The sequence below is a fragment of the Bicyclus anynana genome, chromosome Z, assembly GCF_947172395.1.
Source record: "Bicyclus anynana chromosome Z, ilBicAnyn1.1, whole genome shotgun sequence".
NCBI lineage: Eukaryota > Metazoa > Arthropoda > Insecta > Lepidoptera > Nymphalidae > Bicyclus > Bicyclus anynana.
The window spans coordinates 405,985-433,350 of NC_069110.1; the positions used below are offsets into that span (position 1 = coordinate 405,985).

Here is a 27,366-nt window from a genome sequence, read left to right on the forward strand (position 1 = left end):
TGAAATAAAATGACTTTTAATTTTTTAATATATTTTTATTGAACTAAAGTGTACATCCCATACAGTGTTTTCACATCAATAATAGGTTACTTATACATCGTTTGTAAGATGTTACATCGTACTTATTTGCTAATAGTAATAACTAGGATTGATGGTTTCCGCCAGCAACTTTAAAGGTAGACTCGCTATATTTGCTAGTTGTTATACACAAGTCTGTAAGTATATTCGAGACCGTACGGGACAGTCGAACCGAATGCAGCCCTTAATACGCATTATTGGAAACCACCTGACCGTATAACTAACAGACATCAGAAGTTTCTAAACACATACATAGTTAATAATAAAACACAATTAAAATTTGAACAAATAGGAACAGAAATAAACAAATTAAAAGTTATTTTTTAACTACAAGAAAATAATATTTTCAATAGACAACAACTTATTCATACAAAAGGTAAACTTTAACAATAAGTAAGTAAAAATAAAAATTGAAAAAGATTTATCTAGTCTACATTAACACAGATTGAGGCCAGCGGCGATTTGGTAGATATAGTTTGACTTCTATGTTATATCAGAAGTGATATTATTAAGATTATACTGTATATGTACTATGAAAATTCACTGTTGTCGTTCACACTGAATTAAGATTTTTTTTTCAGAAACGCCATCTTTATAGATTTATTGCGTTTCGTTGTTGTCGATTTGATTTTTCTATGATCAAGATCGCAGCCACCCTCATATATACGACATACAAATACAATAGCAATATATTTTCATGATTGTTTGTCCACGATGTTTCTCTATTGAAAGATGCGGCGTTTAAAAATTTAAAATTATATAAAGCAGCTTAAATGCATACAAAGGCATACTGTCTATTTTATTTAACTGGCACAATTTGGGAATTTAGGAACCTTGTCAGATACTACAGCTATCAGATAAATTAATACATGGAATTAAAAATTAAATTGCTGATCTGTCGCTTGAGTTAAAATACATCGCGTTGGTTACGAAAGCTGGAAATGGGATATTTTATAACATTGAAGTATATGTTGCCACGAGTTGACGCAGCGGTGGGAATGACCAGGACAACATCTAGAAGAGGCGACATTGCGCCAAGGCGGGGTCTGTATGTTCTTCCTCTGTATTTTCGGCCTTGGGGATGTCAAAGATCTCCGCGAAGAGCGCCGGCAGCAGCAGATGTTGCCAGTTGGCGCGGCACCAGTACAGCAGCAGGTGATGCTTGCCGCCCAGCCTGTGCGCCTCGAGAGCCAGCGAGCCCAGCGCGTCAAGGCGCGTGTGGGCAGTCCTCCCGTTGGTCTGCACCTAAAGTACACATTCCTACATTACTCAAAATACTCTACGTGTCTAATAAGAATTAATTGCAAACGTTAATGATAAATAAATTGTGATTTCAACATTGACCTCTTATGATAAAAGGACGCACAATCATGTAGAAAATTTCACTTAAAAACTGGCCAATTTTGCTTTGACAGTTTTAGAATTATTGGTAAAGAAAATTATACCCAAAGGCCTGTAAATATAGTCCAATATTCAATAGAATCCTAAATTCAGAGCAAATTCAACCTTAAGGATTGAGTTTAAGGTTGAATTTGCAAATGCAACTACTTGAATTGAGTGCCAAGAAGTTGTGTTTGGCACTCATTGAGTGGGGACGTTTTTTGGTCGCTGATTGTGCATCCACTTTTTAATAGGATATTGATGGATTTAAATATAAAATTCAACACATTTGTACCCCCTTCCGGTGCTGTCCCAAGCGGATTTTTTAAAAACCTTTCGAGGAAAAAGCTCAAAACAAAGAGTACTTAAGTTGCGGAAAAGGCTCAATAACATCAGAACCATCTGCTTGTTCTGTCTATTGCTATTAAAGTAGATAATTTGATGATGCTCTGACTTTTACAGTAATGACCACAGAGCACCTACTAAAGTCCGCGGTAATTGTGATTAGGTACATCAAACCAACATAACTACAACCTGGCCAAGAACGCGCCTCTTAAAGAATGTAAGTTCTTTTCTAGTTTTATTTATTTACTAGCGGACGCCCGCGATTTCGTCTGCCCTTAGACCTTTTTAATCCAGCCCATAAAGTAGTATCGCTGTAAAAATTTGGCGGCCTCCGTGGCGCAGTGGTATGCGCGGTGGATTTACAAAACGGAGGCCCTGGGTTCGATCCCCGGCTGGGCCGATTGAGATTTTCTTATTAATCCAAGTCTGGCTTGTGGGAGGCTTCGGCCGCGGTTAGTTACCACCCTACCGACAAAGACGTACCGCCAAGCGATTTAGCGTTCCGGTACGGTGTCGTGTAGAAACCAAAAATGGGTGTGGATTCTCGTCCTCCTCCTAACAAATTAGCCCGCTTCCATCTTAGACTGCATCTAGAATTGTACCTACTAAGTTCCGTTAAAATCCGTCGAGTAGTTCTTGTTTCTATAACGAATATACAGACAGACGAACATTTTACTGATTGCATTTTGGCATCAGTATCGATCACTAATCACCCCCTGATACTTATTTTGGAAATGTATTTCATTTACAGAGTTTACCTCTCTACAGATTTATTCTAAGTATTATATAGATTATATAGATAGATACATAATCATTCAATTTATATTTTGTGTGCAAAAAATTCATTTTCTTGTTATGAAAGTACAACATCATCGCTTTTTTGGCGTGAGTATTCGAATAAAAGTCGAGTATGTTTGTGTGTGTGTATTTGTGTGTGCGTGTGGACTCACCACGATAAGTTTCATCGTTTGTTCAATGGTTCGATTGAGCGAAGTGATCTCGTGGCGGTTGCTAAGTCCGGGGCGGGTGGGGCAGATCAGCAAGCTTGCCGTGTACAGAGCCATCTCTTGCTCGCTTAGGCGCAGCTTAGCCAGGCGGTAACCATAGCCCAACAGCATTTGCGTAAACTCACACTGCGGACACGATCATTTCCATATACAGGGTGCTCGGGAGTATTTCCCATAACTTCAAGGTGTTGACAAGTCTACTTGTCTGAGCCGAAATGTATTACTAATATTTTATTAACAAAAAAAACATGTTTTCATACAAAGTAGGTAGCCTAATATATCCTTGCATTTTAAAATACGTAATCATAGTGGTATTACAAGGGTGTTACTGTCGATATCGAGGACATATTGCAACTGGCACTCCGCACTTCACTAGTAATGATATTTATCAATGAATAAGTTTTTTTTTTACAACAGAAATATTTTTACTCCGAAAATATTCATACCAGAACACAAATGTTCTTTAGACATTTTTAATTAATTTTCCTTAAAGAATATAACCCAAGAGTTGTGGGAAATACTCTCGAGCACACTGTACCTATACTATTCTATATACTGGTAAAAGTCCATTCTTTATATAGAAAAGAAAACTATTTCTGATATTTCTTCAAAAGTTGTAACGTGTATTGTATAAGAAATCTATTTCTGATGCAAAATGGACTTTCTGACATATTCAAAGCGGCACTCAAGGGAATCATACCCAATTATATGCTTCTTATATGACTATCTCATTGTGTACCGTTATATAAAAGATTCCGATGTACTCCTACGTACTATTTATTTCAAAAAGGTATAACCAATGACAATTTTATACTATACATCAGTCATGTCCCTACAAAATCACCGAAAAAAGTGATCCGAATAATAGACTACAAAACTGAGCGCACAATTTTGTCTTTAATTTCATTATTTATATATGTATGTATATTGTAATTGAACTGATCCAATTATCATTATTTTAGCAAGGTATGTAAGACGTCCATCAACGTCGTAGCACGGTGTTACAAGAAGTGAGCAACTGAACACACGGTACGAGTAAGTCTGCTCCGTCAGAATGAATTGGGAGGGGCATAGGCCTCGAGGCTATGCCTCCATGACTGGGTAAAGTGTGGGAGACTTTCTCCCCCGGTTCGTTTCTTCCAACCCGTTTCGGGATTGAGGCCTTTCAAGATTCAGATGGAACAACTGAGCAAAACTGATTAGTCTCTTTGGAATGAACGTAGTCGACGATGACACGTTACTTTATGGAATGCATACAATCAAATACCTTCTCAAATATATGAAAAATTAGTTTTTGTATTTATGTATTTGTAAAATTACCCAACAGTCTACAGACAAACAGATTTACGTAAAAACTACGATTAATTATACGTGATAACTATTATATGTAAATTATAACCTGATAGGTATTTTATTTTTTTGATTAAACCTACTTGCATATTGGCGGCCGCGTGACGCAGTGAGTATAGAGTAGTAGCTGTCTGTATCCATGGCCGTGGTTTCGATTTAGAATATTTATGTGAGAGAAGAGGGTAGGGTATGGTCGTTATCAACCCATATCGGCTCACTGCTGAGCCCAAGTCTCTTCTCAGAATGAGAGGGGTTAGGCCAATAAAATTAAATTAAAAATAAATTTAATTTTCTTAAAATGCACACAACTGAAAGACGGTAGGGAAGAAGTAAGTGCACATAAGTCACAGCGAAGCTTGACCTGGTCCGCTGGTAATATTAGAATACAGATTTGTATTTTTGGTTTTTTGTGTGTAACGAATAAACTCAAAACTACTAGACTGATTTAAAAAAATATTTCACCAGTAGAATAATAGCTACATTATTATCAGGGAGTAATATAGGCTATATTTTATTTATTTACCTACGGAAATGGGAACTACGCGCGTGAGACCACGAGATTCTGCTAGTTTATTTATATTTACGCCATCAGGATAGCGTTGCTACCAAAGTATATTTTTTTATTGTAAATGTTAAATTAACGAAACACAAATGTATGTAATAAATATGATGTTGTTGATGTTAACTCACTTCGTACATGGTCTCCAACTGGTTGAGGCTGAACGATGTACCGTCGTCGAATACAACGTTGTCAGTTGTAAAAAAACTCGCAGCGCGCGAAGCCCACACCTCGTAGAAGCCAAGCTGAGGACACAACGCCGACACTGACCGACACAATCACGACACAATCATGACACAATCGTGACGTCACAAACAATCAAGCGAGTCGTCATCATAGTCATAGCAAACTGCTGTCATACAACCTCAAACGTGAAATCGCGTATGCAATAGCTTGTCAACTTCGTTCGTAACACTCCTGATCTTAGATACATAGATAATAGCTCCTGATGTTGCGCGCGGGACGAAAGGCGTGTAGCGATGAATGAAAAACCCACGACTGATGCACGTCACTTCTTCCACGCACGCACGATTGCACCCTCGCGCAGTCTTTCCGCCCGTCGCCCGCATATTATGGTAGTGTTATCAATGAACTTGCCAGACTAAATCCACGTGTCTGTCGATCTACTCATCTCCACAGGCCCACAAAGACGTTTTAAAAGTAGCGTGGCAAACAACTTATTTAAACTTTTCAGAGTTAATAAAAATGTTTATTTATTCTAATTCAAAATAATTTTATAACTATTATTACAATCTTCACATTAAATCCTTTATAAATAGACGTCGAGGAATATAAAGGATTTAATGCCTAGTGATCCAGAAATAGACAAACGTAGGATGAACATAATACCAGACCTTGCAAAATATATACCTGAGTCGTTTCTAATGTACTGGATGCAGAAAGGCGCCTCGCAACGCGATTCCACGATTTGTATGGTTGTATGTACTGATCAATTTTAGAAAAAAATAACAAATTAAGTTAATTAATTAAAGCTTAAGTAATATAAACATTAACTATAATAGTTTAACCTTCGCATCCACACAAAGCATATGCTAAAAACTAATTCGCATAGCAATCGCTAATAAATTCGCAAAAATTGATAACGATTAAGTACGTAAGTGAGTATAGTACTCTATAACTAAATAAATAATCAATATGTGTAAAGTCATATTCACATGTAATTTTAAATCTTAAACAGCTATTGACTAAATGCATAGGTGTGTGTGTTTATTTTAATTTAAAACATTATTATAAAAAATATTATAAATTTATGCCTGTCTGTTTATTCCGGCTGATTTCTGTAATGACTGGACTGAATTCAACGGGACATTCACAGACAGATAGTGAACTTCTAATTACCCCGTATTATTATCAGTGGCGTAGCCTTGGGCCCTGTATCAAAATGAGTTGGGGGGCCCAAAAAGTTTTCTCAAGGAAGAAACAAAAATGCGTATATTAAATATGACTGTGAGTTAACCTATGTAGGATGTTTTCATATTTTGGGCTCACGCTTAGCCTGGGAAACGATGGATTTCTTTTTTTACTTTGAAACTAGTAGCAGATTTTTTCATTTTTGCTTCCACGCGTAAGAGGCCCCTGTACTCCGGAGGCCCCGTATCATAAATACGGCTGATACGGCGGTAGCTACGCCCCTGTTTATTGCCCTCTAATTACCTTGATCAGTATAAGCTGATCATCCTGCGGTAGTGCGCTGAAGCCAGGAATGATTTTGGCAAATTCTACCACCTGCTGCACCGCAGGCGTCATTCGGGAGCCGAGGTTGTACCACAGACTGGCCAACATGTCCTGCGCCTGGCCAGTGGTGGAGCTGGCCGCCTCTTCCTCGTCGTTACTGCCTACGAGTTAAACCACATAGCATGCATTGTTTATTTACCCTTGACAAAAAGAGGACAACAAACAAAACAAAAGAAGGATACAAAAGAGGGGTATATATTTGCGATATTTTTCGCACCACGACGTCTTGGTGACGAGTCTAGCCCCTGTACCGTTGAGCTATTGAGGTTTTTGTGTTTGTCTGTGTGTTTTAATATTAGTGAATCGCACTTCATATGGACCACAATGTACTGATTATTTGTTCATGGTTACTACGAGTATACAGTAATTGTTGTTTAAAAAAAACCGTTTTCAATTGTCTTTTGCATAGCGGCAGCGGGAATAACGTATCATATTTGACTCAAACCATATTTAGCTCAAATTACACTTCTTCTATAGCTGAAACACTATGACGGGTTCTACTGAAGAGAGTTGTATTGCATAATAAGAAGAGCGGCGTTGGTCCATAAATTCTATTGAATTTTATGAACTACTTATACTTTATGACGCCTATCTTTATCTTTATATATATAATTATATATACATATATTTATATATTTCCTTTTTTATTTTATATTATATTTAAAGTATGCATATTTTTTTCCAAATAACAGCCAAATCTAATTAGTAATTTTTGCGTGAAAGAGTTATTTATTACCTTCATTACAATCAGTCTTTCGCAAATCTTACAGAAACCATAGTTTATTTTATGTGTTAATCTATACTAATATTATAAAACTGAAGTGTTTGTTTGTTTGTTTGTGTTTGTTTATTTGAACGCGCTAATCTCAGGAACTACTGGTCCGATTTGAAAAATTGTTTCCGTGTTAGATAGCCCATTTATCGAGGAAGGCAATATTATCCCTGTATTCTTACGGGAACGGAAACCACGCGGGTGAATCGCGCGGCATCAGCTAGTCTAGGATATAATCTATTTTTAATACCAATTTCACCTAAATCGGTTAAGTAATCGCGGCGTTAAAGAGTAACAATCTCGAGAAACCGTGAATTTTTCTGGATAAAAAGTAGCCTTTGTATATGCTCCAGGTATCATCTATCTTCATTTAAAATTTTAGCCAAATTGGTTTAGTAGTTGCGGCGTTAAAGAGTAATAAACATCCATACACACTTTCGCATTACTAGTATTAGTAGGATAAATAGATACAAATAACATAAAAAATATTGATAAAAAGATAAAATACAAAAAATGTACTAAGTATAAAAGTGTTACCTACTTTGTTCTGTTTAAAATGTATTAGAATAATTACCTTATGTAAATGGGAAATAATAAAAGGCTTTTTTATTTTATTTATTTATTTAGTATTAGTAGGATATAATGATGTAGTTTATATAATAGGTAGTCAATGTACGCAGCTATGAATATTCTATTTATGAATAAATATACTAAAACCTCCAATGGTCAGAGTCCTCGTTTTATTTTAAAGAAAACTTTGTTAGCTTGTCTTATTGAATAAGTAATAAGAGTAAGTACAGTAGGCGCTATGAGCTAAGCCACTTTTGGGAGTTAGCAGGTTCTACATCGTCAGTTGTCTAAGTATAAATATATATAAAGATAAAGATAGGCGTCATAAAGTATAAGTACTTCGTAAATACATATTAATAATAATGTTGATCGGCTTTGGATTATTTAGATTATTATTATTCTTATTATTCATATGTGTTGCAATGCCAGGTAAAATAATGTAGTTACACACATTAGGTTTCACTTACGAGTATGTGAAACTTACAGGCTAATACAAAATTTCAAGTTTGTGCGTACAATAATAATAATAATAATGTAATAGTGCTTGCATATATACTATAACAATTGTAACGGTTTTCACGAGTTAATATTTGTGATATTTATATGTGTAACTAGCGGACGCCCGCGACTTCGTCCGCTTGAAACTCGATGTAAACTTTCAACTACCTCTACCCTACCCCTACACTGCCCCTACCCTACCCCTACCCTCAAGGAACCCGAGATCTTTCCAACGTATGCAAAACCGTGAAAGTCGGTTCGTGCGTTCTGGAGTTATAGCTTCAGGAAGGAAAATAATTGTAATTAACTTGTTCCTAAATTAATTAATAAGCTTAGAACAATTAGATATAGTTATTTTTTTTTTGGACAACAATATACAATATAATAAAAATAAAGAAATAATTTGTTTGTTGATAGACTTTCCACATTGAGTTATGATTTAGTATGAGTGAGCGATAGCTGCTTACCCTCGCTCGCCTCCTCGGTTTTGGTGAGCTGGAGGGGCCTGATCTCCAGCGTGCTCTTGAGCTCGTCGGTGTAAGTGTTGCTGGAGCGGTGCGCGGCCAGCAGCATGCGCGCCAGTTCCAGTGCTGCGTCCTCCTGCACGACTTCTACCACTTCCAGGCGCGGCTCCTTGGGCGGGCTGGCAGCGGAGCAGGCGGCGGAGCTTCCACTGCCACTCGCTGACGAAGCGCCATCCGACGCGTTGGCCTCCTCGCGAGTCCGCTTCGGGACTCGTCCGTATCTAACGGCTGGTGGAAGGTCTCTCATTGAAACTTTATGAGGAAAACATGCGGTCGACACTGCCTTACGATTACGACTTTGAGGTCTATCTTATAATATGACGATTTTATATACACAGTGCCTGTTCTGCTGCGATAATGTTCAAAATTATTGCACTTCAAAAACTTCTTCCGATTGACTGGATTTAATTAAATATTATTTGGTAATGTAGTTACGCATTGAAACTACACTGAGCTGAGTGTTTTATTTTTTTTATTGAAAATAGTAAAAAATCTCTATTACAATATGGAATAGAAAGAACACCAGTTGTCTGGTCGTAGTCGTGAGAGAAGTCTGTTCATTTGTCACTGCTCTGTCTTCACAACTTTCTCTTTATTGTCTGTTTTAATTCCATCCGTTAAAAACCGTGTGTATTCTCAGTGATGTCAATCGTTTTTGGCGATCGAGTTAGCCGAGTGTGAGCGGTAAACTGCAGCCGGCGGTGCACTGTCCGCTGGGAGCCAGTAAATTGGAAAATAAGCGTGACGCTGACGCACTGCCGGTGCAACGATCTCCTGCTCCACTTTGTTTTCCTGTATTAGAAAAAAACGTGGACTATTTCGCCGGTTTCTGCCCCTGCTTCGCCGAATTTAAAGTTATTAGAAAAACATGACATGCATCGAGCATTTTGGGTCTTCGTTTTAGTTTAATTCGTCTTCGAAAACGAAAGGAGTGTCTCGTCATGCTTTGTTATTGGCGAATTAAACATCTACCATAGAGTTGAGTGGATTAGCCTAGACCATTGACCATCGACGCTGCTCCATCACGGGTTGAACAGGCACGGTGTGGGTGATAATGTTGGTGTTTGTTATACGAGTAATCACTATCAGACATTTATATAATGATAACCTTAACAATAGTATTGTTCTACGATGAAGTGAACAGCGTTGATGTGGTACTTACAGTCGCGGCTCATGCCTACCGCCAGACACTTCTTGAACCTGCAGAACTGGCACCGGTTGCGGTTCAGTCGGATGACGTGGCACTTCCCGTCGCGCAGGCAGCGGTACTCGATCTGCTTTTGAATACTTCTACGGAAAAATCCCTGAAACAAAAGCTTCACATATAGAAAAACTAGTGGACGCTCTTTAATATTTTTTTAAACTTTATTATACCGCCGCCCAATTAATACGTATGGCTGTTTAATGATCAATAACTGTAATTTAACATGCACAAGCATACGAATTCGGTTACTGTCAGAAAATAAAAAAAAACCATTGAACTCATTTTACATCTAATGATTCTTTATAGGAAATAGCTACGAAATATCTATTATTTCATTAAGTACACTATATAACTTATAATTGTTGAACAAGTTCAGTTGACTAAGACGGTTAGGTTCCAAAAATAATAGATAGAGCATATCAGCTGTAAACATCAATAGGTAGTACCTCGCTAAATAAACAAAATGTACAAGCAGGCAGGCAACAGGCATGAAAGTTGATACGTTCTTCACAAACACTTGCTATAAAATAATAACCTCTTTGCTTTATACATTTATACAACAATAGCGCTCCCCTCGAATAAAAATCATCTCATCAAGAAAAATTTAAAACAAATTAAAAGGTCGCTTCAAAGTAAACAGAAACAGTATAAAGTTTAGTTACTTGTTTTTAAAAAGTCAATTCAAAAACTTATGTTTGAGAAATGTTTCTGTATGAGAAACAGTAACAATGAGAATTTTTTGGAACTTCCTTTTACAATGCCACGTTACGCAGTGAGTTTTTAACAAACCTTTTTTTGAAAAAATCGCAAAGAAATGAAACAATAAAACAAATTATGGGCAAAGTAAAAGTTTTGTAACTGAGTTTGTACGGATTCTCGGGAAAGTTGAGATACCTACTCTACCTACTGTTTTTTATTAATTTTTACTTAATTGCGTTAGAATGAGAGTTGTGTCAGTATTTTCCAATTATAATTTCGTTGGGTCGCTTTAGTCTTTAAGGATTGTCGCTTAATAGCTTAGTTGTGAGATTGACACTGGGTATGTTCTATTATTTTATTCTTATTGATAGAATATCATCATTATCAACCCTTATTCGGCTCACTGCAGAACTCAAGTCTCCTCTCAGAATGAGAGGTGTTAGTCCACCACGCTGGCACAATGCGGATTGGCAGACTTCACACACGCATACAATTAAGAAAATTCTCTTCTTCATCGTAAGGAAACCTTCCTTACGATGTTTTTCCTTCACCGTTTGAGACACGTAATATTTAATTTTTTGAAATGCACACAACTGAAAAGTTATATGTGCTTCCCTAAAACCGGATTCGAATCCATACCCTCCGAAATCGGAGGCAGAGGTCGTATCCACTGAGTTATCACGGCTCATAGATATGAGAAAAAATAAAGTTAAATTATAACCATAATTAATGTCGAATAAGAAAATATGCTGAAAATAAATTAGCTCAAATGAACAGATATAAAAATAATAAAAAAAAAACTTTTTCCTAAGCGCCACCGTTTCTAAGATATGACGGTTTAAAAGATTTAATAATAGTCAGCACTTTAAAACTCAATATTTTACAAACGGGTCCTAAAATTGAAAAATAATGTTTCCGGACCCGCCATATTTTTATACCATAAGCCTATTCAACAATATCTCACTCACATTACGTGTAGGGGTAGGTACCCTAAAAAAAACATTTTTGAAGATTTTATTTTACTTTGTCGGCATTTATAATTTACATACTCAATTAGAGCTTTCTTAGTAATAGTCTCAGAGCTTGAAAAATTTCAGTACGGAGCAGATAAATCAAGACTTGCAAGAAACATTAGGTGTAAAGGCTCCACCATATTTTACAATTGCACGTTAATGTGCTGAGTTCAAGGAAGCAAGAACTTCCACCAGTGACAATCCACGCTCGAGACACCCACCGATAGCAGTAACAGAACGAATGGTTAAGAAAATTGAAAAAATATTTAATGTTCGTTTTATAGCTGATAAAGTAAAGATTTTGGTAGGGAGTGTCCAAAATATTATACACATAATATACGAGTATATCTTTGGGCATAGAACAAGTATTAGCGCGCTGGGTGTCTAGAATACCAATAATAAGAACCAGACTAAGCTGTTTATATTTGTTACAAGAAGATCCTGACCGCTTTTGGCTTGATTCATAACTATGGATAAAACAAGTCCAAAGTTGCAATGGCACCCATTGAAGATACTGGCTTTGAATTGATGAAGCACCCACCGTATTCTCCGAACCTCGCTCTTAGTGATTTTCAAACAACAAATCAATCACCAACAAATCACCGTCTAATTATTATAAGTAATTTAAAATAAAGTAAGATGTAATTATTCTGATACTTCGACGTGTAGGTGCCATCAAAAGTTAAAATTCAAGTAGGCTTAATTTAGAAGAGCTTTTCAAACATCAAATTATGTTATGAGATTAAGGTGATACGTAAAGTAGAAAACTTAACATTAAAGTTACGAAGGTTCCAAACGCATTCGATCTAAAGCAATAGATTCTTGACAGGCGCTTCAAAAATGGCACAAATCGATTTGTTTCTTTATTTGTAATAAGTAAGTTCCAATCACAGCTAATGTAAGGACATGCCATAAGCCATTTGAGCGCCCAAGCAATTAATTGGTGGCCATATACTAGGACTTCCAGTATACACGCAGTTGAATATTCCCTCTTACTGCGGTAACCTTCACCTTGTCCTTCAACAATCCCGAGAAAATCCCAGGATGCCTCGAAGTAATTACCCAACATTGAAACATAAACCTTATTTCGATTGGAGTAGTAATAAATTCAATTTATCTGATTGATCCAATTAGGCGCCATCATCAAAGTCTGAAAGCTCGACCGTCGTCAGATAATCTTCAAGTCACAACGACATAATTTGCCAATTTGTAGTTATTATGACAATCCTATAATATCGGTGAACTTGATGGCAGTAAACAACCCGTGCAAATCCGGGCTAGGTCACAGATGGGCTAGATAATATTTGATCTAATACTATTTGATCTGATCTAATCTAAAGTGTACTAACACCAACACCTTCCCAATTCTAGACTGCTAAAAACATACTTAAAGTTTGTTGACCTGAACCGAGATCCGAACCCTGGACCTCATTGTTCAAGGACCAGCTAACCACGGGTCCTATGCGGCAAAGAGCAATAAATAATACAGTGGTACTAAGATACGTATAGTATACAAATGTACTCCTTTGCCCTGCCTGCGCATTCCCATTACGGTGGAGATTTGATTTTGCCGTCCTCAGTTGTCCGCATTAATGATTTTAGATTTGTATTGAACACAAGAAGAAAATAACGTGTGACCTACAATATGACAATACGCAATTTACAAGAGCGGCAGCGCGAGACCTTTAAACATCAATAGTCTAATCATACAAAATATTTTTTCGTCATACTTCCAGGATTTACGATTCCAACAATAGCAATCAGTCCACTTGTTCGAGTCACCACTGGGCACTGCACGCATTTTTAATGCAATTTGTAACATTCAACACGCTTCTGATTTCATTTATTTCAGTTTGCTAACTGAAATAAATTATAAATTATATACGTAACTAGGGTTTAAATGTTCACTTGACAATGGTCAATTGAAAAAAGAATGATTTATTTACTATATTTTTGTTGTTTATTTATATTTGTAAATAAAATCAACAGCATCTTTTCATGGATTAAAAAAAACTTTATATTCATTGTTATCAACAATAGGAACTCTTGAATCTAAAATTTGTAATAAAATTATAAATAATTACCTTTATCCGAAGCTTCGAGTGATGAAGACCTTGCGCCTAAGTCCGCCGACCGCCAAAGTTAGACTCAAGAAAACGCTCTACGATGGGCGGAGATAATGTTATTACGTAGGCGTTTTGCTATCCGCCTACGACTCGTCGTAGCGAGCTACGTGTAGCGACTGAGCGAAGTTAGCACCCGCGTGACTCTACGAGACCCTTGTCTGTTGACCGGGTAAAAGCGCGCAGAGATTTCTCGGCTTTCAGAGAGTGGTATATTTTAGAAGCGTTACAAACCCCCTAATAACAAAAATACAACCAAGTTCGGTAAAGAATATTTTTTATATCTACAAACATTGTAGCAATTCTGTTGATCATTGTGTAATCTCATGTAATTATATAGTATATATGTATATCGCACAGTGTGGGTGTGTGTGGGTGTGTGTGTGTATGTTTGTTCCTCCTTTGTGCAGCGGGTACTGAAGCGTTTAACTGAAATTTGAAACGGAAATAAATTTTACTAAGCACATGGGCTATTTTTATCCCGAAAAAATCCGTTGTTCCGCGGGATTTGTACGCGGACGAAGTCTTGGGCTTCCGCTAGTATATTATAATGATTATATGAATAATTTAGATTATTAAATATTGTTTTATTTATTTATTTATTCATTTAAGTTACATTTCCATTATAATATTTAACACATGTCATAGATAAAATGTCATAATTATTACAAATGGAACCCTGTGAGGGTGTTACAAAGTATAAGTAAAACTTAACATAACATAAGATAAGTAAAGAGGGGAATTTATTGTTTTTCGGTCAAAAGTCATTAATTTTATAATATACTTTTTCAATAACGTAACAAAGTTGAATCAGTAGATCCTGAGATTACCCCGTACAACACTACAGACTTTACCTATAATATTAGTATGTATAGAAGTGGACATTCCTGTAAGTCTAATGCTGATTGCTAAGTAGTTTATTACCAACAAGATATCATTTTACGAAATTCGTCAACATGAAAATTTCAACAATCAGAGGAGGGATGTTAAGATGATTCTGAATATATGAATTTAATTTTTAACATTTATTTAAACGCTTAAAATTCAATTTTAACTATTTTTAAAAAAATTACAATCGACTTCAAAACATAAACGTACCCACAAAAGTAAAAAGGGAAAAATAACATTTATAATGTTTACTACCTATGAATGAAGTGGAAAACTGTCGCCTCTACCCGACCATGCTCAGCAATGCTGTTCAGATGCAGAAGTAATCAACAGATATACCTACTACTAAATTAGATAATAATACGTGTACGTGTATGAAAACACAAAAACAATATAAAATGTGCCTTATTTGGGTGGTTCGCACTGAATATTTTATAAACAAACGACATCGGATAGGGGCACTAATTAGAACTGTAAGTGATTGTCTTTGAATTAATTAAGTGAATTCTTAAGAATTTTGTCGCTTTGTAATCATTCTTAAGAAAGTTTATGAAGTGAAACTGAGCAACAGGTAGTAGATATTGTGTAGGGATTCAGACACGAGGCGCCGTGGAGTGGCGTGGGTGGGTGGAGGTGGAGGTGGGGGCGACCTACTCGCGACACGCTTAGGAATTGTTGAGGTATTAATACCGTAACTTTCGCGCTCCACCGCATCGTCCTGGAATCTCCTTATTGTTCGCTCACACAACATAATTGTTACAGTAAACGTTTTTCTGAGCTTCTCCGGTTGCATAGCGACTTTTGAGACATTGTGAGAGGAGACTTGATCTCTTTATCAAAAGGTTACCTAGCACGTCATAGATATTGTATCTATTGTATTAGATACATTTCGTTTTTCTTTTGTTATTATATAGAAGTCAACCGCTCTATTTTCTTAACTGACGTACAAGATTGAGCCTGCGTTGGCCATTTTACAAGGCTCAAAGAACGTCAGCCCTTGCGCCTGCCTTAGGTAAGCCAATTACAGAGTTTGGACTGTAGTGGCTTTGAAAGCAGTTTCAAGAGGCCAAGTATAAGGCATATTTTTTTTATATTTTCCTCGGCATAATACTCGTATATCGTGTCCCCAGTCACCAGTCATTGAGCTTCGCAGCAACCTTTTAAAACATTTTTTAGATCAAATTCTAGCTAGTGAAATTGTTGCCACTAAGTTAAGCAGGAAACCTGCTTAACAGACAATTTTCTTAATTCTCTGCGTATGTGCAGTCTGCCAATCCGCATTGGGCTAGCGAGATGGACTATTGGCCTAACCCCTCTTATTGTGAGAGGAGACTCGAGTTCAGCAGTGAGCCATCCTTAGCTTCATAATTACATCATATTTTCCGGTGTCACATATATATATATATATATCCGACCCACACTTGCCGCTTTTTTAGGATACCTCTCTTACATTACATGTAAAGTGGGGATGAATATTTTTTAATCGTTGATTTCATAGCATGGGGTATCGTCGTCTTCGGAGATATGAGGATATTGCCGGCTAACGTTTATTTAAGGATACATAAAAGTCTCAAAGGGTGAAGAAAAAAAATCGTGAGGAAACCTGCATACCCGAGAATTTTGTTAATTCTCTAGGTGTGTGAAGTCTGCCAATCCACACTGGGCCAGCGTGGTGGACTATTAGTCTAACTTAATTAGCGTAACCCCTCTCAGAATGAGAGGGGTTACGCTAATAGTCCACCAGACTCGTGCGTAATAACTCGATGTATTTTAAAACTAGAAAGCTGAATACTGGTATGGATATATATATTACCCGTAATTACGTCTACAAAGTGATAAAAAGAAAAGGTGTGTGTCAGCTCCGACGTACTAATGGAGTTTACTCTTTAAGATCGACTGTCTAAATAGGTATATGTTGCCCCGCATACACTATGTACGTCTCATTATCTACGCCTGAAAAGTGAAAGGTGCGCAACCGAGGAGCAGCAGGCCGCGGCGTGCCCGTCCGCCCACAACATACACAAGCGTGCTAGCGCCCTAGCGCATTGTGCTCGCTGTTGGAGGCACCGCTCGGTGAAAGGTGCGCAGAATTGATTGCAAACGCTGTCGTTCATCGAATTTTACTGCCCATATTTTTTTCATACCGGGGGCTATATAAGAAAAATCGATTCTTAAGGAGTAAACTCCAATAATATTGGTTCCTTCCCCATTATAGTGTGGGGTATCGTTATCGGTATTTTTGTGCAATAACATATGGGATTAAAGTGCTCACTTATATACGGAATCACGTACACTGCGTGTGGCCCGATATGCACTTGGCAGGTTTTATTTATATGCATTGATGATAATTGGCATATCTACTACTCTGGCATAGTAAACACTGATGTCTGCTTGTTGTAGGGTAATGTTTGGCTCTGGATCTAAAGAACCGATTTTGAAAATTCTTTTGCCAATGAAAAGCCCCGTTATTTGTGTGTGTCATAGGCTATAGTTTATTTCCATATTTAAATTCGAAATGCGAGTTGTCTGATAGTATACAATATTTTGTGTAAAAAACCGGCAGTGAGTGTTGGGCTCCGTAGATTATATGAGCACTATAAACCCTTATAATGCAAACATACCGATACTGATACTATCACACAATATGAGATAGATGAGAATAAAATCATCCTCACTTTACTTTTTAGGCACCCTAAATATTTTTTTTTCAAATTTTGTTTTTACCATTTTATAGGCGTGAATATTAAGCGCTAGAGCTACATCTTAATTTCGGCATGTCGCTGGCACCATAAATTTACAGTTTTCAGTTTTTTTACCTTGCAACCTTCGCAGGAGGTCACTCCGTAGTGGTATCCCGAGGCCTTGTCCCCGCAGACCTTGCAGGGCGGTGCCGCTTTTACGTAGCTGGTGATGGCAGTAGCAGCAGAGCTGGAGCCGGCGGCCGAGCTCACGGCCTGGCTGCTCGACGGGGCGCTCGCCGAGGCGCTTGCCGAACCGCTCGGCGAGCTGCTCGCTGATCCACCCGCCGCGTTGCTCGCCGAACCACTCGCCGAGCTGCTGGCTGATCCACCCGCCGCGTTGCTCGCCGAACCACTCACCGAGCTGCTGGCTGAACCAGCCGCCGCGTTGTTTGCTGCACCACTAGCCTCGCCGCCTGTTTTCTGTCGTTTCCCTGCACATATTGCGTCACATATAGTAGAAGATCCGAATTAGAAATAGTCTCATCATTATGAAAAATAAAAATAAATAAAAAAGCCTTTATTCTAGTATCGTTTTATAATTTTAACTTACAATCTAACATTAATAAAAAAGAAATAATTACACTAGATACAAGTCGCCTGTACGGCGTAGGCCTCCCCCAAATCTTCCCATATTTTCCTGTTTCGGGCTGTACGCATCCAGGCCGAGCCACTCGTTTGTGAGAAGACGTCTCTCCATCTCCTTTTCTGACGACCTCTTTTTCTTTTTTCGCCCCTTGGTACCCATTCCGTCACCCTTTTGGTCCATCTATCGTTCTGCAGTCTACAAATATGCCCAGCCCATTTCCACTTTAAGGATCGGATCCTTTTTATTATATCCGTCAGTTGTGTTCTTTTCCTTATGGTTTGGTTTCTTACTCGGTCCTTTATTTTACGCCCAGTATGCTTCTTTCCATTTTCCTCTGGCAGATAGAAAGTTTACAACCTTCACAAATTTTTAGTATATTTCATTAAATCCGTTAGCTATATGTAGTTGTTTCCATTACAATTTTTTCCATTACAATTTCATTACAATATAATATAAGATTTATAGTATTTACAATAACATAAAAACAAACATCAGCTAATTTACGTAATTAATAATTATTTTGAAAGTAAACTATATTACAGTTATAATTAAGATTACATACTAAAATAGCAATACCAAAAGTCTGATGATTATTAAGAAAAAGTGTCAAATTTGTAATTAGTATTTTAAAACAATAATAATTTTCTATTAGGTATAAAATAAATTAATAATGATTTTCTTTATTGTAAAAAAAACAGAGATAGTTTGTATTTCAATTACACTCAGCATTATAGTATAATAATTGATAATTCCTTTATTACAAGCAAACAACCTTTATTATAAGTTATATGAATAAACAAGGGATAAGATAAATAACATTTGAAAGTGTACAACAATTTTCACGCGAATGAAGTCGGGGTCGTCCGCTATATACTCGTGGTATACAATTAGATCAAACCCTGCAGTTCAATAAAAAAACTTCTCTATTTTTGTACAAAATAGATGATTTATTAAAGTGTAAACAGTTTATACCTTGTACATACTATAAATTTAATGTCATTTAAATACGACGTGTAATTAAAATTTTCAGCTGAGCCCAAAATTGAGGGATGTTTTAATTTGTGTTAAAATTATTCCATTGTTAAAAATAATTACAACGTGATTGTGTTGATAAAGACTTTGGCTTGCGTATGTATTGATAAACTTTGTTCATAATTAATTAAAAATAATTTAAGCCGTTAAATATTTTTAGAGATAAATTCGTTTCATTATTTGAAATAGAATAGTTTAAATATTTGCAACATTTTAAGGGAGAAAAGTTTAAGAGATTGTAGAGGTTATTATTATCTGGATCCACTAAAACCACTTTTTTAAACAATCGACTCAATTAGCATGTGGATACGGCACTTAAAAAATATTCTCAAATTTTATTCATAGGTATTTGACCTATGAATAATATTTTGCCACAACTCGCAACGTTACACTTGCAATGGCGTCTATTGTGATTACCATTTATTTTTAAAGTTTTACAATGGAATATTATATATTGGCTTGTATTGACTTGTGAAATCTGACCTTTAAATAATTTTCTTTTTTGTCAGTTGAATTATTACAGCCTTTCACAACACAGAACGTCAATATTAACAATTTGCGATTACAAACTATCTATGTGAATTACGTCTATATTTTGAAATTATTTTAGATGGAAATAAGTTAACTAACAAACGAGTAGGTTAACTAATATTAACGATAGTTTGGCCAGGAGTTTCTGGGCAACTTACTCGCAATATATTTCTTAACATACAAAATTTGACATTAAACACTTTTCATCCAATAAACAGATGGGGGAAGGTGGTTTTTGGTTTGATTTTTAGGCCAATAACATTTATTTTCTTTTAATATTTATCTTCGGGTACTACAATCAATGAAATTCATAATAATTGATTATACAAAAACGGCTAAAACTCTCGTGATACAAAGTCGGAGCATGCCCGACTAGTTCCGTATTCCGGTCCGAAACTAGTCGGACATACTCCGACTTCGACAAAATATATTCCTACGGATTAAGAAACTATTTTTTGTTCTCTCATTTATTTATTTGTCCTTTTTAAATTTAACAATGTTAATAATACAAAATATAAACATTATAACAACACACTATTAAAAATTTATAAAAAACATTCACCCTCCCGCTGCGGGACATTTGAGTACCCAAGCAACCGGTGGTCAGGGCTCCAGAGTGAGAGATCTCCTCAAAATAAGCGCCGTCTCAAGAAACACTGCCTTCTGTATCCGACTCTTGATCCAACAGCTAAACGAAAGCTTTTATGGTGTTGGTCGAATGTTTTCGCTATATGAACGTTGACTGAAACAACTATCGAAACAATAATAGTTGACTCAACATTCCACAAGGCGGTAATCTCGTGAGCAAGGTCCAAGTATTTTGGTATTTTTTCCCTTTTCGGCTTTAACCAGATTATCGTCATATAGAACAGTAATAAAAATATATTATCATTTTTAAAATGAGCAATATTCCTGTTCCCTTCCAATTAGTCTGATAGTTAGGGGTGGGAATAATGGTAATCCAGCGTGCGGAGGTAGAACCATCACCTCACGGATGAGTCCAGCCCTTTTATAGTCTAAGAGGCAGCGACAGCCATATATTCGTCATTTTATAAAAGCTAAAAGTGTATCAGCACATACTCTTATCTAAGGTAAGTACGGTAGCCAATAATGAAGCTTGGACCGTGGTCACTTTCAGAGCTAGCATGTCAAGTATCTAGAACACAATCGTCTAATCTCTTTTTTATATTTACTTGCTACTTTATATAGGATGTACAAGTAAACAGTACGACATACTCTACAGGATGATAGCTGACATCAAGGCCTACTAAAATACTGCAATGTATATGTTAGCCGATTTTTTTCGGTTTTTAAGTAATATTGTATTTTGTACAAAATACAAAAATCCCTACCTTCAATCTACACTCTCCTGCATGACCCTTGAGAGAGTAAGTAAATAGAACCCTGTCGCGTTTACAAGGTCAATAATGTTTGCACTTTAAACGTACACTGTATGTAGAAGTTGATTGAAGTAATTGTTTGGTTCAATTTTAATATACCTACTGTAGTAATTTCCCAGAGGTTTCTTGTACCTCAGACGAATCGACCGTAGCCACTGGCTGCTATTGGTTTTGCTATTGGTTTAGGGGAATTACGTGATGCATGGCGGTTTTCATTAAAATTTGGCTTTACTTAACTTTCTCTTTATATTTTGCAAACAAAATTGTTGGTATTCGTTTCATTATACCTAGTTAAATGAAAATTAATCTTAAAAAACTCTTATTTTTTTCTTCTTATGTGAATTTTTGTTTCTTTAAACAAAATCCTATTACGATTAGCATACATACAATAAGTATACTTCTTTTTGTACCTACTTTGTTTTCTCATTTTAGTTAGTTTTAGGGTGCAAAAGAAAAAAGAAGCACATAAGAAAAAAAAGCTCTTATTTAGAGATTGATTGAAAATATGTACAAATATACACAAGTTCCATGTCCGAACGTCTTTGATAATCCGTTGACGAACAAAACGTGGTCTAAAAGATATCAACGCGTTCAGCTTAGTACTTACCTACTCGTACATCGTCCAGAACAATCCGTCTGTAGCTGTGAGTTGCGTAGCAACGTAGTCTCGCGCGGCTTATTAAACTAGGCGCTTTATATAAAGGCTAGGCATAATTATCAGCCTTTTTAATGAAAGGGTCAGCAGGCTTATTCACTAACTTTGACGTATGTTAGTTGACATATATGAAATTAAGATGAGATGATAAGATTATGTAAAAAATGTCAATGCATACTGACAACCTTTCGTGAATATCATGCAGTGAGTAGATCACATTTGTTAGATGATTTGATATTAATTTTAATTGGTTGTCTATATAGACCAAATTAAACATAACTTGTAACTCTGACTTGCTTTATTAGAGATAAGCGGCGACATCGGTTTATAAAAGCATCCTTTTACCCCAAATTCATAATTATATACTCTCTGTACTACAACTTCATTACAATTTTCAAAGCTTAAATCGTTAAATTCTCTTTGTTCATCGTCTCGATGGACTAAGAGGATTATTATCAAGCATTACTATATAATCCTAGTTTGGGCGCTGTTGGTGTTCGGCACACAATAGAAGCCTCATCGGTGGCGAGACGCGGCGTCCGCGGACTTAATGCATTTACACGGTGGACGCTTTACGGCTCGCCGGGCAGATAACTCTGCTAACGTGCATTTGAGGTTATCGCCGCCCCTATTTGAGGTACGAATATAGCGCTGTGTTTATCGTGTTAAGCTTCCCTCTAAAAAGCATCTGAAAACTAAATTTCGGTACTTTTTAACACGCGTTTAGCTTCAAATCTTAGAATCTTAATTTGACCCACTTCCCGGTCTTCGATTAGGATGAAATTTTGCACACGCTCTGAGTTCTGATGACAATACAGCATTATAAAATGAGACGTCATTATAAATCCAATATGAATATCAGTGGGGTTTTGTCCTCCCGAGAGTGTCAGGTATGGGCCTCTAGGCCTGGACCACTTGCCTGAGTAAAACGCTGGGAACTTGCCCCCCCCCCACCCCTATTAGCTATAGATAGCTACATTATCAGCGAGTAACATAGAGTGAGGCGGTATTTGGTCACAGTCAGCGGGTCAGCGTCACCATTTTAAGCGAGTGTCAGAGTCAAGACCTAAGGTTACTAGAATTAGGAAGGTGAAACTGTTCTCAGGCGTCTCCAGTGAGTTACGAGTAGGCCGTGGGTACCTCGTCTTATATTCCAACTACGTGAATTCCAACGTGAATTCCAACTTGAAATCCATGTCTGGGTTTAAGTATTCATTAGATATCGGGACCATTAGTTGCTTGAAGGGCTGGAGGCCATTGGATCTGCTTCCATCTTCACACAGGAAGTAAAACTATAAGAAATTGTAATGTTGTTATCAATTGTAAATTATAATACTGTATGATTTTTTTTAAAGAGCAACATTTGAGTTTCTTGCCGGTTCTTCTCAGCAGGACCCGCCTTCCGTACCGGTAGAATCTTTACAAATAGTCAGCTGACCTTTCAAAAGTGCTAGTAAACTGAGCCTACTTGAGATAATGAATTTTGAATTTGAATCATTTGTAAGTAGCGCTCGTTGTTATGTCGACCAAGACAAAACAACGACCAAGATATTGAGCCGAATATAGGTAAATAATAGTGTGTTTATGTAACTAATAATAATAAATGTAACGTATCCAACGGTACGGATATAGTAGGGGATCGGAAGAGGGGACTTTTGCAGTTACTCGAGCGCGGCAGTTGAACATAAGAGACTATACCTTGCACGGTGTTCAGTACCTCCGCCAAGGATTAGCTCTTAATATTAGTGGGATACTCATCCAGCACGTCAGATAAGGATAAAGTGGATTATTTGATAGCTAAAAGGTGTGCATTTCGAAAATCTAACGACTTGACCGTAACGTAATGGAATGAGAGGGTTCCAAAGTTACAAAATAAAACCCTTATATTTATATATTACCCTTATTCATAATGCAACAAGCGCGGTTATTTGTTTACTTATTTTGAAGGAAATAATCTCAAAAATTATCGCTAATATTTTCTGATAATTCCATTAAGCCGAAGTAATCAAAATTGCCTTCAAACTCTGCAGTTTTTTTCCACCGCTGAAAGCGAAAAAAATAATAACCATTTATATTTCCTATCATCTAATCTACCAACTCTAAACGGTCCCCACTACGCTTTAGTAACTGCAAATTTAGCATTCCGGGCTACTAGTTCCTCTACTAAAGGGGCCGTACCTTTATTCGGCTCAGATGTAGAAGAAGCAGGCGCACAAATTGCCCGTGTGTATCTCGTTACATAACTCGACGGAGCACTTTCTTCCGCGAATGCGCCGTCGCGCTCACTCTGCCCGCGGGCGACAGAGACCGCCGCGTGATCTCGGTGATTGGCGTTCAGGGCTGTGAATCAATTCATTAATTAGTTTTTAAGCTCACAATTTTATCAAATATATATTATCAGAAGAAGAAGAGTAAATCAGTGAGCTTAGTATGAGACAGCGCAGGATTTATCTTAATGCGTAGGTAATCTACAACTGTTAATATTTTTAGAAATAATCATAAGTTACGGCTTCTTTGAAGCCTAGGCTATTAAATTTCATTTGGACTTATCTACTTGAATTAAATGTAGTTTTATGGCCAAATTAATATTAAGTGGAAACACGGAAAATCTATGCAGGGCAAGCAAATATCATTGGATAGGAAACTATACCAGCTTGATGTCAGTTCTTTCTTGTATGGCGGTAGTACTTCGTCGAATGAGTGCTGGCATATTGTAAAGGCCCTAGAAAAATGGGAGGAGAGGTCAAAGGTAAAGGGAACTGGAACAGTCTTGAGACCCAATGGTTGGCTAAAAATTCCCTCAAGTACACAACAACTTGTTCCGGCACAGCCAATGATACTTACAACATGTATGAAATACCAACGAAGCCCGCGAATTCGTCTAAAATTGGTGTAAACTTTCATACCTCTTTTAATATCATTAATTATTATTTTAAGATCAATGTACCAATTTTGTAGTTTGACATGCCAAAGAAGTGGCCCAATTAAAGGTGAGTGGAAAACTACCGAACTACTAAAACTTAATATTAAAGTTATGCGGGTTCCAAAGTGGTCCAAGAAGAGCCCACAACAAACTCAGCCAGGATTTATTCTGTTTTTATCTCCATTATATTACAAAATCTAGAACTAAGTACACAATCGTACATAATCGCTTTTTATAGTTTAAATAATGTTTATCACTATAATAACATTTATCTTTAAGCTTGTTTCGTTTAATAAAAACTTTGAACTTTTTGAAAGACCTGCCAGTGGAACCCTTAAAAGAATTACAAATTTTTCTTAACCTAGTGTGGTGTGCAATAATTTTATTTTTATTTCTGAAATATTATTACAATCTCACCTTCTATTAAAACTGCTTACGTTCTTATGAACATACAACAAATTCTCAAATACGTACTGACTATGCTCAGTCATAATTTTTATTTCGCACATAAATAGTAGTAACTTACCAACACTTAGAGTATGTAAACAACATCTTCTCGGACAATGCGTGTTTGGAACCCTCGTCAATTTAATTTTAAATATTCGACTTTAATTTTGACCCTTAACTCATGACATAACTTGAAGTTTTAAAAGAGCTTGTAAACTAAGTCTAATAAATTGAAATAAATGAACTTTGAATTTGATATGTCTTACAAAGTCGCCATACTGATGACTTAATAAAACATGAAAGCCTCATAATAAACTTTCATTTCTACTGTAATCTAACAGGTGTGGATTTTTTTTTAATTCAAACGTAATTTTTTGAAATTTTCCGATATTCTGCCCGAATTTTTTAATTACTCGTTCCACCTTCTGCCAATTATCAGAAAACAGATGAAAATCTGGCCAAGTGTGTCGGCCACGCGCAGTGAATAGTTCCGTACAATATATTTGCTCTTTGACAATAATGCAACTAAACCCAACAACATTTTCCACTAAGAACTTCAACGATACTGTGGGATAGTACCGAAGAGTACTATCTACCATCCTTACTAAATATACTCGTATCTAGTGCCTACTGGTTGTTTGCATAAGATTCAAAGTGAAGCTTGATTGGGTCTGCTAGTTAATACTCGTATAGGTATGTATGTATGTACCGGATCTGTGAATTGAAAATTTAGTATTAACACAACCACAATAATTTGTAAGTTTGATTTTCGTGATGTCCCTAATGTACTAAAGCGTTAGCTTTAGCGTCATGTTATGTGGTATAGCTTGGCAACTTCGTTCGTAACACTGATGGATGAATGAAAAGTTCACGAGTGATGCTCCTGACTTCCCAGCACGCAGGATTTCACACCCGCGCAGTCTTTCCCCCCGTCGCCCGCATAGCATGGGAGTGTCATCAACGAACTTCGAACGACTATACTTACATACTGAAGCAAAATTACAGTTTTATAGTAGTAACAGTTGTAAGCTACACTGCGGGCGGACGGACGGACAGACAGGCATGGCGTAACTGTACCAGTTCCATAATGACTAAATGACTGAAATGACTGAACCCTAAAAAGATGAATGAAATCGGTTAAGTCTTACTAGGTTATAACGTGACCAAGAGAAATAGGGAATCAATTTCGGTTTCTATGAATAGTATGTTTTTTAGTTTTTCTCGTTTCCTCGCCGTTTTAATTTATCTCTCCATAAGAACCTTGCTTTAACGAAAATATGTTTCAAGTTTTAAAAATAAAAATAAGTTAGAAAATATTTTTTTTTCGACACTTACACACGACATTACATCGGTAAAAAAAAACAGAATCGGTTCAGTAGAATAAAATATTACCTCATACAACTCAAAAGCGTTAGTTTTTAGCGTTGTCTGTTCTGTGGTACAACTGCGTAATACCTGCGTTTACCTCATTGTAAGAGTATATTAGTAAAGTGTAGTACTAGCTGCGCCTGGCGATGTTAGCCGCGAAATATAACTATGTACCTATACGTTATCAATTTTTTCCGTGATAAAAGTAGATTAGGTATTAATCCAGGGTGTTATCCCTGTCGATTTGATCCCAGCATTGTATGCATTGTATGGGAATGACATTTGCTATAGACAGGTCACGTGATCAAGATCTGTTAATTTTACTAGTTTTCGAAGCGTTAGCGACCGTAGAAAGAGAATTGACATTCCACTTGGCTAGGGGGGCTGGTTTACTGTTACAGACATTCTATATGTGAAAGACTGCTTGGCTTTATAGTGGTAAGGTGTGCTTTGTATACACATACAGCTGTATTTATGTGTTAAGCAGCGACATGTTTATCAATTATCTTCCCAGTGAATGTTACACGATATTATTCGTCGCCTCGTTAAACTGTCAAGATTGATCTTAACAATTTAACAATGCATTGAGCTGTGCCGACGTTACTTTAGTACATACACTTTTGGACGATACACTCGTTTAAGAAACGATATCAAAATAATGTAATTGTGGAACAACCCTGTCAATTTTCCAAAGCAATGATTGCAGTTCAACAAACTGCGCACGAGTCGAGCATTGAACCTGCACTAACCGTTACTGCGTCTCGCTTGCACGCGCTGCATCTTCCCTGTCTGTCTCTTTCTAAAATGTCACTTAAGTATCATCGTCATGTCCATCGATGGTATGGTTCTGGGGAAAATTCCTCAGGATCATTGCGCTCGCGTAATGTATGTTTGACACAAAGTTCTTTCTAATACGAA

General features: G+C 36.8%; 1 protein-coding gene across 3 annotated transcripts in view; it reads right to left on the reverse strand.

The window, feature by feature from the left end:
- Positions 1-14: 14 nt before the first annotated feature.
- Positions 15-27,366, reverse strand: part of LOC112053751 (ecdysone-induced protein 78C) — a 38,061-nt gene continuing 10,709 nt past the window's right edge. The window contains exons 2-9 of one of the 3 annotated variants that reach the window (XM_052890790.1): positions 23,889-24,050; positions 17,582-17,937; positions 10,001-10,142; positions 8,782-9,066; positions 6,394-6,575; positions 4,851-4,964; positions 2,754-2,936; positions 15-1,323 (exon numbers count right to left, since the gene is read on the reverse strand). In XM_052890790.1, the coding sequence (XP_052746750.1) occupies positions 1,093-1,323; positions 2,754-2,936; positions 4,851-4,964; positions 6,394-6,575; positions 8,782-9,066; positions 10,001-10,142; positions 17,582-17,937; positions 23,889-24,050 (1,655 nt within the window). In that variant the 3' untranslated portion in view covers positions 15-1,092. Of the gene's footprint in view, positions 1,324-2,753; positions 2,937-4,850; positions 4,985-6,393; positions 6,576-8,781; positions 9,067-10,000; positions 10,143-17,581; positions 17,938-23,888; positions 24,051-27,366 lie in introns of all 3 variants that reach the window. The other 2 variants (XR_008252303.1, XM_052890791.1) reach the window with 2 other exon arrangements.